This window comes from Anarrhichthys ocellatus, unplaced genomic scaffold (assembly GCF_004355925.1).
Source record: "Anarrhichthys ocellatus isolate YVR2014 unplaced genomic scaffold, GSC_Weel_1.0 scaffold6, whole genome shotgun sequence".
NCBI lineage: Eukaryota > Metazoa > Chordata > Actinopteri > Perciformes > Anarhichadidae > Anarrhichthys > Anarrhichthys ocellatus.
In genome coordinates this window covers 338,293-352,102 of record NW_022280036.1, presented here as the reverse complement: position 1 = coordinate 352,102, position 13,810 = coordinate 338,293, and the positions used below count along the sequence as shown (strand labels likewise).

General features: G+C 42.3%; 1 protein-coding gene across 1 annotated transcript in view; it reads left to right on the top strand.

Annotated features, from left to right (window-relative positions):
* The first annotated feature begins 9,914 nt into the window (after positions 1-9,914).
* The window catches only part of bnc1 (basonuclin zinc finger protein 1), an 18,811-nt gene continuing 14,915 nt past the window's right edge, over positions 9,915-13,810 (top strand). Inside the window, exon 1 of the mRNA XM_031846560.1 lies at positions 9,915-10,285. Within this exon, the coding sequence (XP_031702420.1) occupies positions 10,271-10,285 (15 nt within the window). The 5' untranslated portion in view covers positions 9,915-10,270. The remainder of the gene's footprint in view (positions 10,286-13,810) is intronic.

Below are 13,810 nucleotides of genomic sequence, written 5' to 3'. Positions count from 1 at the left end.
CAACCCCAACGATCTCAGCGACCGTTAGTGTCGGCGATTATTAAGCATACACCACGTTATAAAAATGAACAGTACTTTAAGCACACAAACAAGATAAAATAAACACAAATGAACTCTCTAACTCTGCGCAGAATCTATTTCGCCTTACGGTACGATGCAATCGTGGTGATTAAGGGGGGTTCTTCTGAGCTTCGGCGGGCTCAGGCAGCGCGGCTGCGGGCCGCGGGAGGTGTTCTCTCGGTGATAGAGAATCGCTTCGTCTGGATAAGGGACGTTCGCGTCCTTATGACCGGAGCAAGCGAGGCGCTTGGTGGAGAGCGGAGAGTTCTCTCTCTCTATCTGAAGAAGTCTTGCTTCTTCACTTCTGCAGGACTAAAAAGGGGTTTGCTTCGTGGATACGAACAAAGATAAAATAGACAGTTTGGTGAATTCGGCCAGCGAATATAAACTGTTAGACCTAGGTTTTGATTAAAAAGAAGAACAACGTTGCATGTGTGCTTCCTGCTACCCCGGAGGGATCGCTGGAAAAAGCATTGAGGTGGGGGTTGCAGGTAGTTTTGTAGAACAGTGGCTGAACCACAGGGGTCCTGGGGTGTCTTGGCTCTCGGCCAATTAGATTGCAGCGCTGCTTTCAGGTAACTTCAGGAACACATAGTTTTTTGGGGGGAGGAAACTCACACCCTAATGTGAATTTCTCCAGAGTTGGGGGGTTTGGTGCTCAAACTACAATCAGGATGAAACCTTTGCTTGCAAAAGGGAAGGCCTGACTCTCTTTGTTCCACAGCACATGTCGAAGCCATATAGTCAGATCCCAACAGATAAAACAAGCAATTGTGGAATTAATTTAAATTGTATTCAACAGATTATTAAATACTGGAAAAGAGAACTGCATTTTGTATCACTTCTTCGTTGGTTCCCACATTAAGTATTCATCTTCATTAACATGAGTGTTTATGATCTCCAAAGCCTCATGAGCACCATTTGAAATTAAGTATTACCTGTTATTACTATTACTCTCCACTGTAGGAGATACATTTCTTGAGAGGAATGCTGCTTATCTCATCAATTTATACCGCCATTGATGTACTATGTGTTTGTGTGTGCGTGTGTGTGTGTTTGTGTGTCTGTAGAGGAGCAGAGCTAGAACTGCTGAGCTGTTTTTGTTCCTGCTAATGCCTTTACCTGCAGGTGTGTCCAACACATGTCCTTAGGAGGGATGCCTTCACACCATTTCAGTGGCAGTTGAACAGGCAGCTGGTTCCCATCAGTTTCCCTCATATGGGCCGGACGTCTTTCCAGAACCCCCCCTCGACAGCTCTGCTTTAGACTCAACTGAGATGAGACATGTAGTAAAATGTCCTCATCACAGAGGAGCCTACATGTGATTCTCACCGCCGGGTGGAAAGTAACATTTAATGGTGACTCATATGTTTAATGGCCGCATAGAAAGCACATTTGACAGATAGATGGCAGTGGCAGTTGAAGTGGGAATGCTTTATGGTCTGTGGTTTCCAACACTGTCAGTAGTTGTACAACATTAGATTAGAAGTATTTCCTATTGAGTTTCCCACAGATGATGAATCCCAGACCGTGTTAAAGGGAGGCCTGTCTGCACCGCTGTGCTCATTCTCACTACTGTAATTGTGTTGTGTTTATCTCAACCTGGTCTCACAGAAGTACATGAAATGACCCCAACCTCTTAAGAGCTCATTACGTGGTGGCGGCACGTAATGTGTAAAAAGTATGCGTCGGCACCACGGACACAAAGCCAAAGGTAAGTCAATTAGGATCCTTTTTTGTGGTGGACACAAGTTAAAGGCATCCATGTGACTATAGATGCAACGGTCAGAGCTAGTGACGTAGTATAAATGGAAAGAAAGACTACTTAGGGTGGGCAGGAGAGGAGGTGGATGGGTTAAATAACACAGAACTTTCAACCATGAGATGGAAGTTTGAGACTGGAGTTTGTGTCCCAAAGTGTTGCTGAGTTATAGTGAAGTTACGTATACGTGCCGTTTTTCCTAAGCCTAACGTAGTGGTTTTGCTGCCTAAAGGTCTTGGTCCTTTTAAATATTTCTGCGGTTTATTTTTACAGAGCACTGAGCAGCTACAAACTGCTATCGAGCTAGTTGGCTTACTCACAACTTAGGTTTCACACCTGCTTGCTCCCTACCTTGGATGAACCTTGGATGAACCATGGATGTATAGAGAGCTGTAATTAAAATCAAATGCTGATGAAAATCCAGGATCTGTGTTCCAGAAGTAAGTAACACAAATCCACATTACAGTGCCATTTGTAATGACACACAGTACTAGAAAATCCAGCCTTGGGGCATGACCTCATCAGTATATTGTGTGGTTCACTCCACAATTCTACTTAATTTTAAATAATAACCCAATATCGTTAATTTCATGTCTACTCTTGAACAAATACCATCCCCACTAAGCCCAAGACCATCTCAGGTGAAAGATTAGCAGCTAGTTGGGACATGGATGTGTGTAATAATAGCAGGAGAGCAAGGGACAAACAGTTCACATTTATAAAAGCTTTTACAGTTTCTGTTCCTCTGGTGTATATGGAGCTGTATGTAATGCACCCCGTGTCTTTGACATAAGTAGAAGAAGAACGAGGTATGGTATGATAGCAACCATGGCTGAACTGGTGCTGGAAAAGGGGGGACAACAATCATTTTGTCATCCCCCCACTTCCAGGTGTTGTGGTAGGCTAATAAAGGAGTAACATTTAAGCCAGGTTTTAGGGCTTATAGAACATTGGCTGTCTTAAGTCTATGACGTCGAACGTGTTTGACCTTTATCCAATCATTATCAAGAATTGTGTGATTCAAATTAAATCAAAGTGATCTGACAGACTCAATTTGGGTGAAACCTGCGTCAACATCACAGGTGTGCCCTGCCAAGTGCACCAGGAGCATGTCAAACGCACTCTTGGTAATTCCATTGCCAGGCTGCTAAGGAATAGCTTAGTGCGTAACATGTGTGTGGGCGAGAAAGAGAGAGAAGTGGTGACAATGGGTAGCTCAGAGCCCACAGGTGTTGGCGCTTGGAGGAGAGGGGAACTTAGCAGTAAAGTTGACAAGTGGTAGTAAAAGTACAGCATACGTTTAAGTTTGTCTTTGCCGCTCCTCAAGACCCAAGTAAAGCCTCCTTTAAGCCTCTTTTAAGTCCAACGATGGTGTTTTCCTAAACCTAACCAAGTGGTGAAGAGTGAACCACACAGCATACTGCTGAAGTCATGCCCCAAGGCTGGATTTGTAGTACTGTGTGTCATTACAAATGTCAGTATAATGTGGTTCCTTACTTCAGGAACACAGATCCTAGAATTTCTTCTACTCTTGTTAATTACTGCTCTCTATACATCCATGGTTCTGACAAGGTAGCAAGGAAGCAGGCATGAAGCCTTAATTGTGTAAGCCAACTAACTGGATAGCATATTTTAGCTAAAGATAATCCAACGCGATCTCACAGAAATATGTCAACTTCTTACCAGCACAATAAGTGATAGTGGCACATAATGTCTGTATGAATTGAAATGTGGTGAAAATATTTTTGCACATGTTTGTATGTGCGTGCATGTGTACAGTTTACCTGGCACGGCGGTTGGATCCTTGTGATATCGTGAGATCAGGCGAGAATCAAGAGATGGCACGAAAATTCATCTGGTCAGAGAATGCATAAGTATCAGAACCACAGTGTAACTGACCAATCTGCCGCCTGCGAGGAGCTGCTACGGGCGTGGTTTAGGTATGTGTGACCAACTGCCCACCAACTTGGAAGTGCCAAAAACTGCAGTTCTTTGAATGGCCAATTGAGGCTCAATCCTTAGAGACCTCATGTTAAAATGTTAAAACTGTACTGGGGATGAATTTATTAAACTCACTGCCGATCCACCTCTTTGCCTAATTTTAGAGTAGCCTTCACCATCTAAGCTGCCATGTAGAGCCGGCCCTTTTTCATTTTCCAATGACCTCTTCTCAAATGGTTCTCTGTCACAAACCATGTTGTGCGTCAGGTTAGTGTACAGTACCCTCCCATCCCCACCCCTGCAATTAGGGCTCCCCCGAAAGCCACAGTGTAATTCAAACACTGGCGAGCAAAGATAGAGACAAACAAGGATCTTGCATTTCAAGGGTAACTAGTCATTTCCTTAAAGCTGATATCCACCAACCTTGTTCTGCATTTCCTTGTGTACCATTTGCCACATGTGCACTGAGCTCGGTACCATCAGAATCGCTCCCATTTACTTCTATGTCCTACACACTTTACCCACCAACTAAAGAGAGAAGAATATATTCATAGTAAGCACTAATATCCCATGCTCTTCTTTTAACATGTGAAGTGCACTCAGTGGCCAGCTCTGCTTTCACTAATGCTGTTTTATATAAAACCAAATTTGTATGAAAGCCCTGCACCTCCCACACACAAGCAGTCCTGACCTCCTCTCATGCTGCATGGTGAGAGCGCTCTCTTCACTTTTTCTTGTTCCATCGTTTCCATCTCCTTCACACATAATCATGCACATACTGTTGCATGGCTGCATCGCACACATGGGCAGTGGAAAACAAATGAATCCTATAATGTTGTAATACACAATTGTGATTTCCAGGCTGCCAAAAGCCCTGTCACGTGTCAAGATCTTTCACCAGCTTAGATTCCTCTCCTCACAATTTAAAGTAGTCTTTCTGCTCTCTGTGTGATTTCCAGTGACCCAGTGAGAGTGTCTGTAATGAATAATGGCGTGGAATGACAGGTAAACCGGGGGCCATTTGGCGTGGTGGCTCGAGCCTGGTACGGACAGTTTGCAGGGCGCAGGGAGGTAATAGCTCCGCGTTTGGCCTTTTTTAAAGTCAACTAAAGTGAGGAAAGGCAGGCTGACACTTAGACAACACGTGGCATGTACACAGACGCACGCACACACACACATACACTCACACACACACAGAAAACACAGCTTCTCTTGTAGTGTGGCTGCGTTTGTGCAGGTTCTGCATGATAAGATAGTCAGCGACGAGAGAGTTAACAGTACACTTTAAAACAAATCCAACCAAAGCTACAAGGGATTATTTTTATATCAATAAGAAGTACTTATATGTAAATACAAGCAGTAGTTTATGGTCTTCATAGAGTAACCAGTGGCAGTTTTTTCTTGCAACAGCTTTGACTGTAATTATTAATTTCACAGGTTGGTATTTAAATTCATGTGTCATCAATAAACCTTCTGTCCAAATAGAAACATGACTTACGTCAGTGTGGGTGTTTAACGAGTCACTGATTTTTGTGTTAAAAAATATTAAATAAACAATTTGACTTTTAAATGATTTGTTGATTGACGAAGAATTAATGAGCAATGCTTTTTGATATTTTGATAAATGTTGAAAATTTCTCTAAAATAATTTGTGGTTCCAGCTCCCCCAATGTAAGGGTTGGCTGCTTGACCTTGCTTAATAGTATCGAAAGTATGAAATATTTTTTTATTTGTAGACTGCAGGTAGACAAAACAACACATTTGGAGATGTCATCTCTGGCTGAGAGATGTTGTGCTGATGGCCATGTTTCACTTATCTGACATATCTTTAATAAATTCATCAATCAACCAATAATTGTTAATTATGAACAACGAAATCAAAATGAAAAAAACTCCAATAATTTTATTTAACTCATTCTCACTCAACTCATTCTCACTCCCAACTCGTAAACGCTTGGTCAGTGGCCCTGCACTTCAAACTATGTCCCTCTAGGTGTTTCTGCTCATTGCATGTTGTAGACTCTTTTCAAAATAAACTTACATGTTCACAGAACATACAGTTTCTACTTGTTGCATGCATACAGTGTCTTTTCAAAATAAACTTACAAAGTAGGTTTATGTAGTTTTTAGGTTTACTTGGTTATTTTTTAAATAATATTGTTGTTTGGGATAACATCAGGACAATTGTTTGTAAAGAAATAAAATAAAAAAGTATGGTTGTCATGTAACTTACATTGTTATGTACATAAGTTATGTAACAAAAGTTCGGTCAAATTAGTGAACGTTGACTTGGTTTCACAACAGCTGTCTCCTGGGTGAAAGTCCTGTGTTTGTTTGACGCATCCGAAACAGACTTTCTCATTCTTCATACTACGACAGTTGCTCTGACCATAGAATAATGATGCGGATGGGTTTTCATTGGAGTTAGTTGAAAGCCTGGTGCTTATGATTTAGACACTAAATGGTGCCTTGGTGCGTCGGTATCAGATGCAGAGGGCCACTCATCAAGCATCGATATTTGAAAAGCTGGGGCTGAGGGCGTTTTATTCACATCAAGGTTGTAACAGCATTTCAATCATGAAATAAAAGCCATGAAATAAATTCAGGTGTCTCCTTAAATCATCACATGTAGGTGACACATCTGATACATAAAGGCCCAATCAGCCAAATGTATCATTAAACCAACAATGGCAGAGTGCAAGTGTCCGCACGAGCAGTATTTTGGTTGGCTTCATCAAATAAAGGAAGTGTAAAATAGTTTGTAATGCTCTCCCAGAGCTGCTCATCTGCTGAAGTACTCAAGCCCGTTTCGTTCTTCTCTGCAGGAAGGCTAATGACATACATGTAAGTAGGCAGCGTGACCTGTTCTGCACATGGAGTTTATTTGCTGTGGTTTTAGCTGCAGCTTCTACGCTCAACCCCTGGGGTGCAAATACGGCTGCCGTGCTCCAGCCAAGGGAGCAGCAATCTGACAAGCAGTACAGACCTAATCCAGGCCAGGTCTGGGGCTGTATTTGGTATGCATCCCTTTGGTATGGAATAAATACAAGGCCGGTAAGCAGATCTGCTTGCCTGGACGACCGCAGGGGAGTGGAGGGCTTTCCAGCCTTGCGTTACATGCCTTGACGAGTTGTCTTTCATCCATATATGTAACCTCATAACATTTTGGGCTTTTCACAAATAAGAACAGCTTTGATCTCCTGTGGAAAGTAATGCAGTTTTAATGTTCAACTTCAAGGGCCATTAGTTGCATTTTTGTCAGTTAGCGAAGCTGCTTGGCGAATTTCTGAATGTCAAGGCAGGGTATGTTGCTAGCCCAGAGGTAAGAGAAGCGGGTTTCTGATTGGAGGGTTGTCAGGCTGAGATCCTCACTGGGAGAATGTGGGTGGGTAAAGTGGATGAGTAATACTCCTCCCACTTCAGTTGAGTTACCTTTTAGCAAGGCACTGAACCCCGTTTCAGTGGGTAAAAGTAGTAAATTTGATTCTACAAGAAGCTGTTAAATCATGTGTATGTGATGCAGTGAATTGCTGAAGTGCTCCTTTGCAAAGTATCTTCATGCAACTGTTCGTATGATATCTTACAAAATGTGTTTTGTTATTTTTTATTTTCCGTGCAAGTGACTGTCCAGCGATAGCGGTCAGAACGCGTGCACAAGCCCCTGCAGAGCAGGAGGAGATCATGTCAGGCTAAATTAAGTATGTTTGTTACGTAATTTACGGAGGCGGCGCTAGCTAAGTACGCGAGTTACGTAACAATGGTGACTCATTGTTGAATTATCGCATCACACGGGGCACGAACAGTGTTCTCGTGGGTATGAGTATGGGTATCCACGTACTTTTCAACAAGCATGTACAGAGACCGCTAAATCACACAGAGGGCGGTAAGGGAGGTAGATGGGTCCAACAAACAGCGATCTTTTAGCCAAGATACCACTGTTCAGGTCAATGTTGATGTTTTTGTCACGTAACTTGTGTACTTCAGTGACGGCACTTCCATAGTTTTAAACCGAACCAAGTAGTTTTGTTTCCTAAACCTAACTAAGTATTTCACAATATTTTCCTAAACTAACTAAAAAGTTTCCTGTGAAGACAGAAGTTTATTTTGAAAAGACCGTATGCATGTAAAAAGCGGAAATTGACACGTGTTGCAGGCTTTCTTATAGGAAAACGCACAAAAAATTAGGAGTATCTTTTCACAGAATACCAAAGGAATCGTTCTATGAGGATACTTTGCCTGACTTCCTCTGCTGCAGCCCTGCACGTCCTGAAATAAGAACAGCCTGCCCATTGATACTCCCTGGGTTGATTAAGGTTTAAAAAACAAGAAGGAAAGTCTGTTTTGCACTTCTGTATCTCTACTGAACCTTTAAAATGTGTCTCAACCTGGCATCCCCCACTCCCAACCTCCCTTCCTCCCTAAAGCTGCCACAGGTGGAGCACACCAGGTGTACCTGTTTAAACTTGCTGTGTAATTTGTGGATTAGCAGATGCCTCTAATGGCTAAAATCATCAGAGCTTTCACTCTACCACAGAGGGGGAAGAGGGAGGAAGAAATGGAAGGAAAAAAGACAGAAAAGTAAAGGACAAGAGTTGAAAACCATGACGATAACCCTTGTTTGATTAAACTTGAACTCATCTATCGTACATAAGAATCACCATACACATATCATTTGTAAAAAACAATTGAGTGGCAGTCCTTTTTCACTGTCAACATCTCAGTAGTGTAAACACTCTGATAGCTCTTCTGTAATGTGTTTGTATCATTTCACACTCAACAGTGTTGAACTTGTTCATTCACGTCAACATTCAACTTGTGGTTATGAATGGTAAACTTAGATGTCGAGCTGAAATCATTAGTTAATGGATTGACAGAATTATTGGGGATTAATAATAATCAATGAATTGTTAGTAAAATAATCTGGATTATTTTTTGCTGCAAAGGTGCCAAACACCCTACAAAGGTAAACGTGGAGCTCTAAACATCCCTCCAAACACACTTCTCATTTGTTACTGCAGGTTCTAGTACCTTGTACCACAACATGTATTTAGCTTTTACACAAGGGATGGACATTTGTAATTTTTTAGTTAGTGCCAATCAGTACCTGAGCATACCGATATTTGCTGTATATATTTCTTTTTAAATCTTAATTTAGGAAATTACAGGATAACCACCGCACCACCTGGTTTAATCTTAACTAAGGTGCTGGAAGTACCAAAGAGTTCAAACTGATATCCGAAGAAGAGATGGAAAGAGATATCCACACTTTTAGATCTTGGCAGAGTACAATTTATTAACCGTAATTTAGGAAATATTTCCCTTCAAAATCGAAAGAAGCTGAAGTTCTCAAATGTTGATGTCCAAAAACATATACCTGTAATAAATGAGTCTAAAATTGACACGGCTTTGATTTAAATCTCAAACTATCGAAAGAAAGAAGTGAACACGCCGCCTTTCCGTATACTTTAAACTTTGATACTCTGGACACATTTAAGTAAGAACCAAAAGGTGTTGAGCTTTGATACCCAGCCGTACAGCGGGTACACGTATTCCTAAAGATTACACCGATTTGTTTTTTGTCATGTGTGAAGTCCCCCTCCTCCCGAGAAACACTCGACACAGACACTGACACATTCCTGACGGCACAAGGCATAACTTGTTATGGAGGCTGTTCACAGAGCAGTGTTAAGGTGAATCCAGACACACACACTGGGCTGTGTGCACCAAGAGGGGCAACGTTGATTTAGGGCATTACTCAGACAGAGAGAGAGAGAGAGAGAGAGAGAGGGGGATAGAGGGAGTCTCCCCTGACTGCATTAGGAGAGCCTCCAGCCTTTGTGATTCCTTTTGATCAAATCTCTGTGAAAGATGAGTGTCATGCCCTCTTCCAGCCAGCTGTGAGGGGACTGCCCTGTGACTCTGAGGGGGTAGACGTGTACGTGTGTGTGTGTGTGTCTGTCTGCTCGCATGAAAGACCGTGCACACCTCCATGTGTGCACGCGAGCATGTGTGTGCATGTGTGTGTGCAGGCTAGGGAGGGAGCAGGCAGCTCCTGAGGTGAGAATGCCGAGTGGGAGGATCTCATTCCAATCCCCTGTGCCCAGTTTCAACACACACACATACACGCACACACACACTGAACATCTTGAGTAGTTTAGAGCCAGTCCACGGCAACATTAGAGGAGAGAAAGCAGAGGAGGCATGTGTGTGTGTGTGTATCTGTGCAAGGAGAGTAAAAGCACAGTGACTACTACTTCTTTTTTTTTTCGTTGAGTGTTGGTGGCTCAGTGTGTGTATGTGTGTGTGTGTATGTGTGTGTGTGTGTGTGTGTGTGTGAAGACAGAGAAGACAGAGTACATGTGTGTCTGTGCTGTTGAAGGAGATGCTGCTGGGTGTGATGGCTCTTTTGCGTTAGTATCCGTGCGGACAGGAGAGTTGGAGGCAGTTGTTTTGTGGGACTCGCGGGGAATGGCAAACTCCACGGTATCCTTGGAAACATCCGACTAAATGACAATGGCCGAGGTAAGGGAGCTGCTTTTCTCTGTCTGCTCACTCACACAGATATGTTTAACCACGACAAACTGGAAGGAGTTTAGGTGGATCAGAGTGACAGGCGGAAGGAGTGCAGACTTTTAGGAGAAATGTTCATGCTTGGTGTTGAGGATTACATCCATTCGCTCTTCTTTGACAAGAAACAGATTTAGAGTGTAGTTCTGCTGCGATTCCAGATTTATCTTGTATTTCTTTGTATCTTTAGGATGTGTTGTTATAAGTTGTCACATGGTGATCTATGGAGCTGGGTAGCGTTCGACATTTTTGGATATTAGTGCCAAAGTCTCAGTATTATACCACAGCAATACTTGTTCCCTAAATACCTTACTTTTGAGAAATATCTTTTTTCCTCAGAGATGAATTCTACCAAAAACTTTGTCTAAATAAAATGCAATATAATTTACATTTTTTAATTTAAGTTAGGAACTATGTGATCAAGGAATAAGTGAACATGATGACAGCAGTACTGTTATTTCATGCCAACTGTTGGTAACTGTCAATTTTTGAAACTGTCAATTTTTAAAAAAGTTTTCATAACTCACTCGAAAAGCTGACATTTCCCTTAATTCTTTGCTCACAATTGAGTCTAAATGAGAGCGTTTTGTTGACCTGCTCAGCAAGGACCAAGATTGTCCTCACATGCCTTCCAGGAATCCAGAAACAACTCCCAAAAAACAATAACAGGGTCAAAGTCAGGCTTCCCTCTCTGTGGTGAATGGTTCTATATTTCTCTCTTTTATCCTCTTTTCTTAAATCAGGTTCTGTATTTTTATTTTTATTCTGGACCTATAATTTATTAGTTTCATGTTATTGTAATATGTCCAGGTATAGTCTATCCTGAATATCACTTCCACCCTTGTCCTGAAGACAATAATCTCCTGTGAGGACAGAGACCCAGCCTTCAGTCCTCACCTGGGCCTGTCCTCCATCCACCCGTCTGTAGTTCTGGACACAGAGCAGCCCGGCCTCCTGTAGCCTGCTAGCTACTGCCCACAGCCTATCGGAATGTAATTTAAGAGCAGCCTAATGTTTCATCCCAGCCATAATCTAACAATTAGCTGAGCTGTGTGTTTGGTGGTGGTGTCAGCAGTGGCAACACACTCTCCATGTCTGTGTGTGTGTGTCTGTCTTAAACAGTTGGAGGAGAAAGAATTGTGTTTTATTTTGTGTGTTAGAGAGACGAGCACAACATCCAAACAGACTGGAGGCTTCAACAACAATATGAGACGAGCACACAATTAATGAATGAAGCACATGTGGCGCAGATACTGTGTGATCATCTGAATAAAAATAAATTTAAAAAGACCATTTTGATTAATTACTTACTTATTTATTACTTAATTGTGTTATTACATTTTTTTTTATTAATACAAATCTGAGAGACGCTAACTTTTTATACCATTTATCATCTTATCTATTTTGATTCTCACAATAATCAGAATGTTAACTGAATAAAAAAGGTGTAAAATCGATAAATGTCCACTAGTTTTGAACATCAAATATTTTAAAATTAACCTTAAATATTGCAAAGCAGAGTGAATTCAGTTTGGTATTAAATCAGCCCTTATTTTACAAATATGATAAACAATAACAATAATAATAATGATACTAATAATATTATAACAGATAAATACAATCATTAAAAATGCCTTCATTTAATTATGATCAAGCTCTGCCATCATTTTAGTTGTGAGGTGTGTTTCTTTCTTCCTTGCACATTTCATGCTCCTCTAACAGGTTGCCTTTTTATTGTGTGAGAGGCCATTACTCCAACAATCCACCAAAGTGATTTGGATTTATTTTGTGTGTGTGTGTGTGTGTGTGTGTGTGTGTGTGTGTGTGTGTGTGTGAGAGAGACAGAAATGTGAGTGGAGTGTCCCTCTGCGGCTTTAACAAACTAATGTCCTATGTCTTTACTTCTCTTGTCTCCCTCTTTCTGTCGTTTGTTTCCTTCTGTACCTCCGACTCTTTCTGTGGGCGTCTCTCTGTTCTCCTTTAGTGCTGCAGGGCCCGGGGCACACACACGCAGAGACTACGACGCACAGGGCCCCTGCACGTTGCACGTCGTTGTGTGTGTGTGTGATTGTTTGTGTGATTATGTGTGTGTGCGTGTGATTATGTGTGTGTGTTAGCAGTGGTGACTGTAGCCTGCCAGCCTCGTCAGCTTCATTAGGTTCATGATGGTCCACCCGTGAGAGGATGAGGGGGGGTCAGAGTGTTTGTATCTGATCCAGCCTTTTACCCCCTTCAGCGTCTCCTCGAGCTGTGAACCGCCCCTCCTGGCCCAAACCGCCCCCCTTAACACCCCCAAACTCCACACACACACCCACAGCAGCCACCCCTTGCGTCTGCTCTGCGCTGCCACCAAAAGGCTTGTGAGGATTTGTCAGCCAGATGTGACAAGATTGTCAAGAGGCAGGCGGGGAGAGAGAGGGGAGATCTGATATTAATCAGAGCGTAGCTGGGAGCCAAACTCTCTCAGACTCAGTGTACTAACATGTTCCCCTCATTTACTCCCTCTCTGAGCCAAACACTCCCTTTCTAACGGGGAGACACACACACACCAGGAAGCCAAACAAACTTTGCCCCCCCCCCCCCCCTCCACAAGCTTATTGTCTTTTAAGATTTTTTTGCTCATGCTTTTAAGGAAGCTAGCCCTTTTGTCATGGATATTCAGGTAAACATCTGCTACCTTTTTCGGCTGCATTAGTGTTGGAACATGTAGTGTGTGTGTGCTGTCTTGTGAGTGTGAAATAATGAGTTGTTCACGCTGTCTTTTGGCTGTATGGACTCTTAATAGGCTCAAACACAGCCTGTCACTACTTGTACTCACAGGCTTCTTACTGGGGTTGTCTTCTCCTTTTCAAGTCCAACGCAGTGTGTTAAAGGAACTCGTCATCTGATTCATTTTATTTTTTTAAGTGTATTTTAAAATCTACTACTGACATGAAGTAAATGTAGCGCATGCTGGATGGCTTTGCAGCTGAGGGTTTGTGTGTAATAAGTATAATGTAATCTTTTTTTTTTTTTTTGATCTGGGACTGTGTGTTGGAAGTGCTTCCTCTTTCTTAGTGGAGTGACATTAAATCAGGGGCCGGGGCCGGATCACGTCGCCCGCTGAGCAGCTCATGTATCGTAACCTCGCTTTAACTAACACTTGTCATCAATTAACATTTTACTACCTCGCAGTCACATACACAACTCGGGCAAGACGTGATTTATTCATGACTGTGCTTTTTGCTCGCACTGCACACCACACACATACACACACAAAGCCTGTGGGACCAGGTGTAGTCAATGCAGCCACAGTTTTGGTGCTGAGCTGGTTTTATTGGTGGAAGTCGGTGTTATTAGCAGGATATCTGAGTGTTACCAGGAACACCGTCCTCCCACTAAATTCCTGAGTGTTTTCTGTGTGTTCTGGCTGGGATAAGATATTTATTTCCTCTGTGTGTGTGTGTGTGTGTGTGTGTGTGTGTGTGTGTGTGTGTGTGT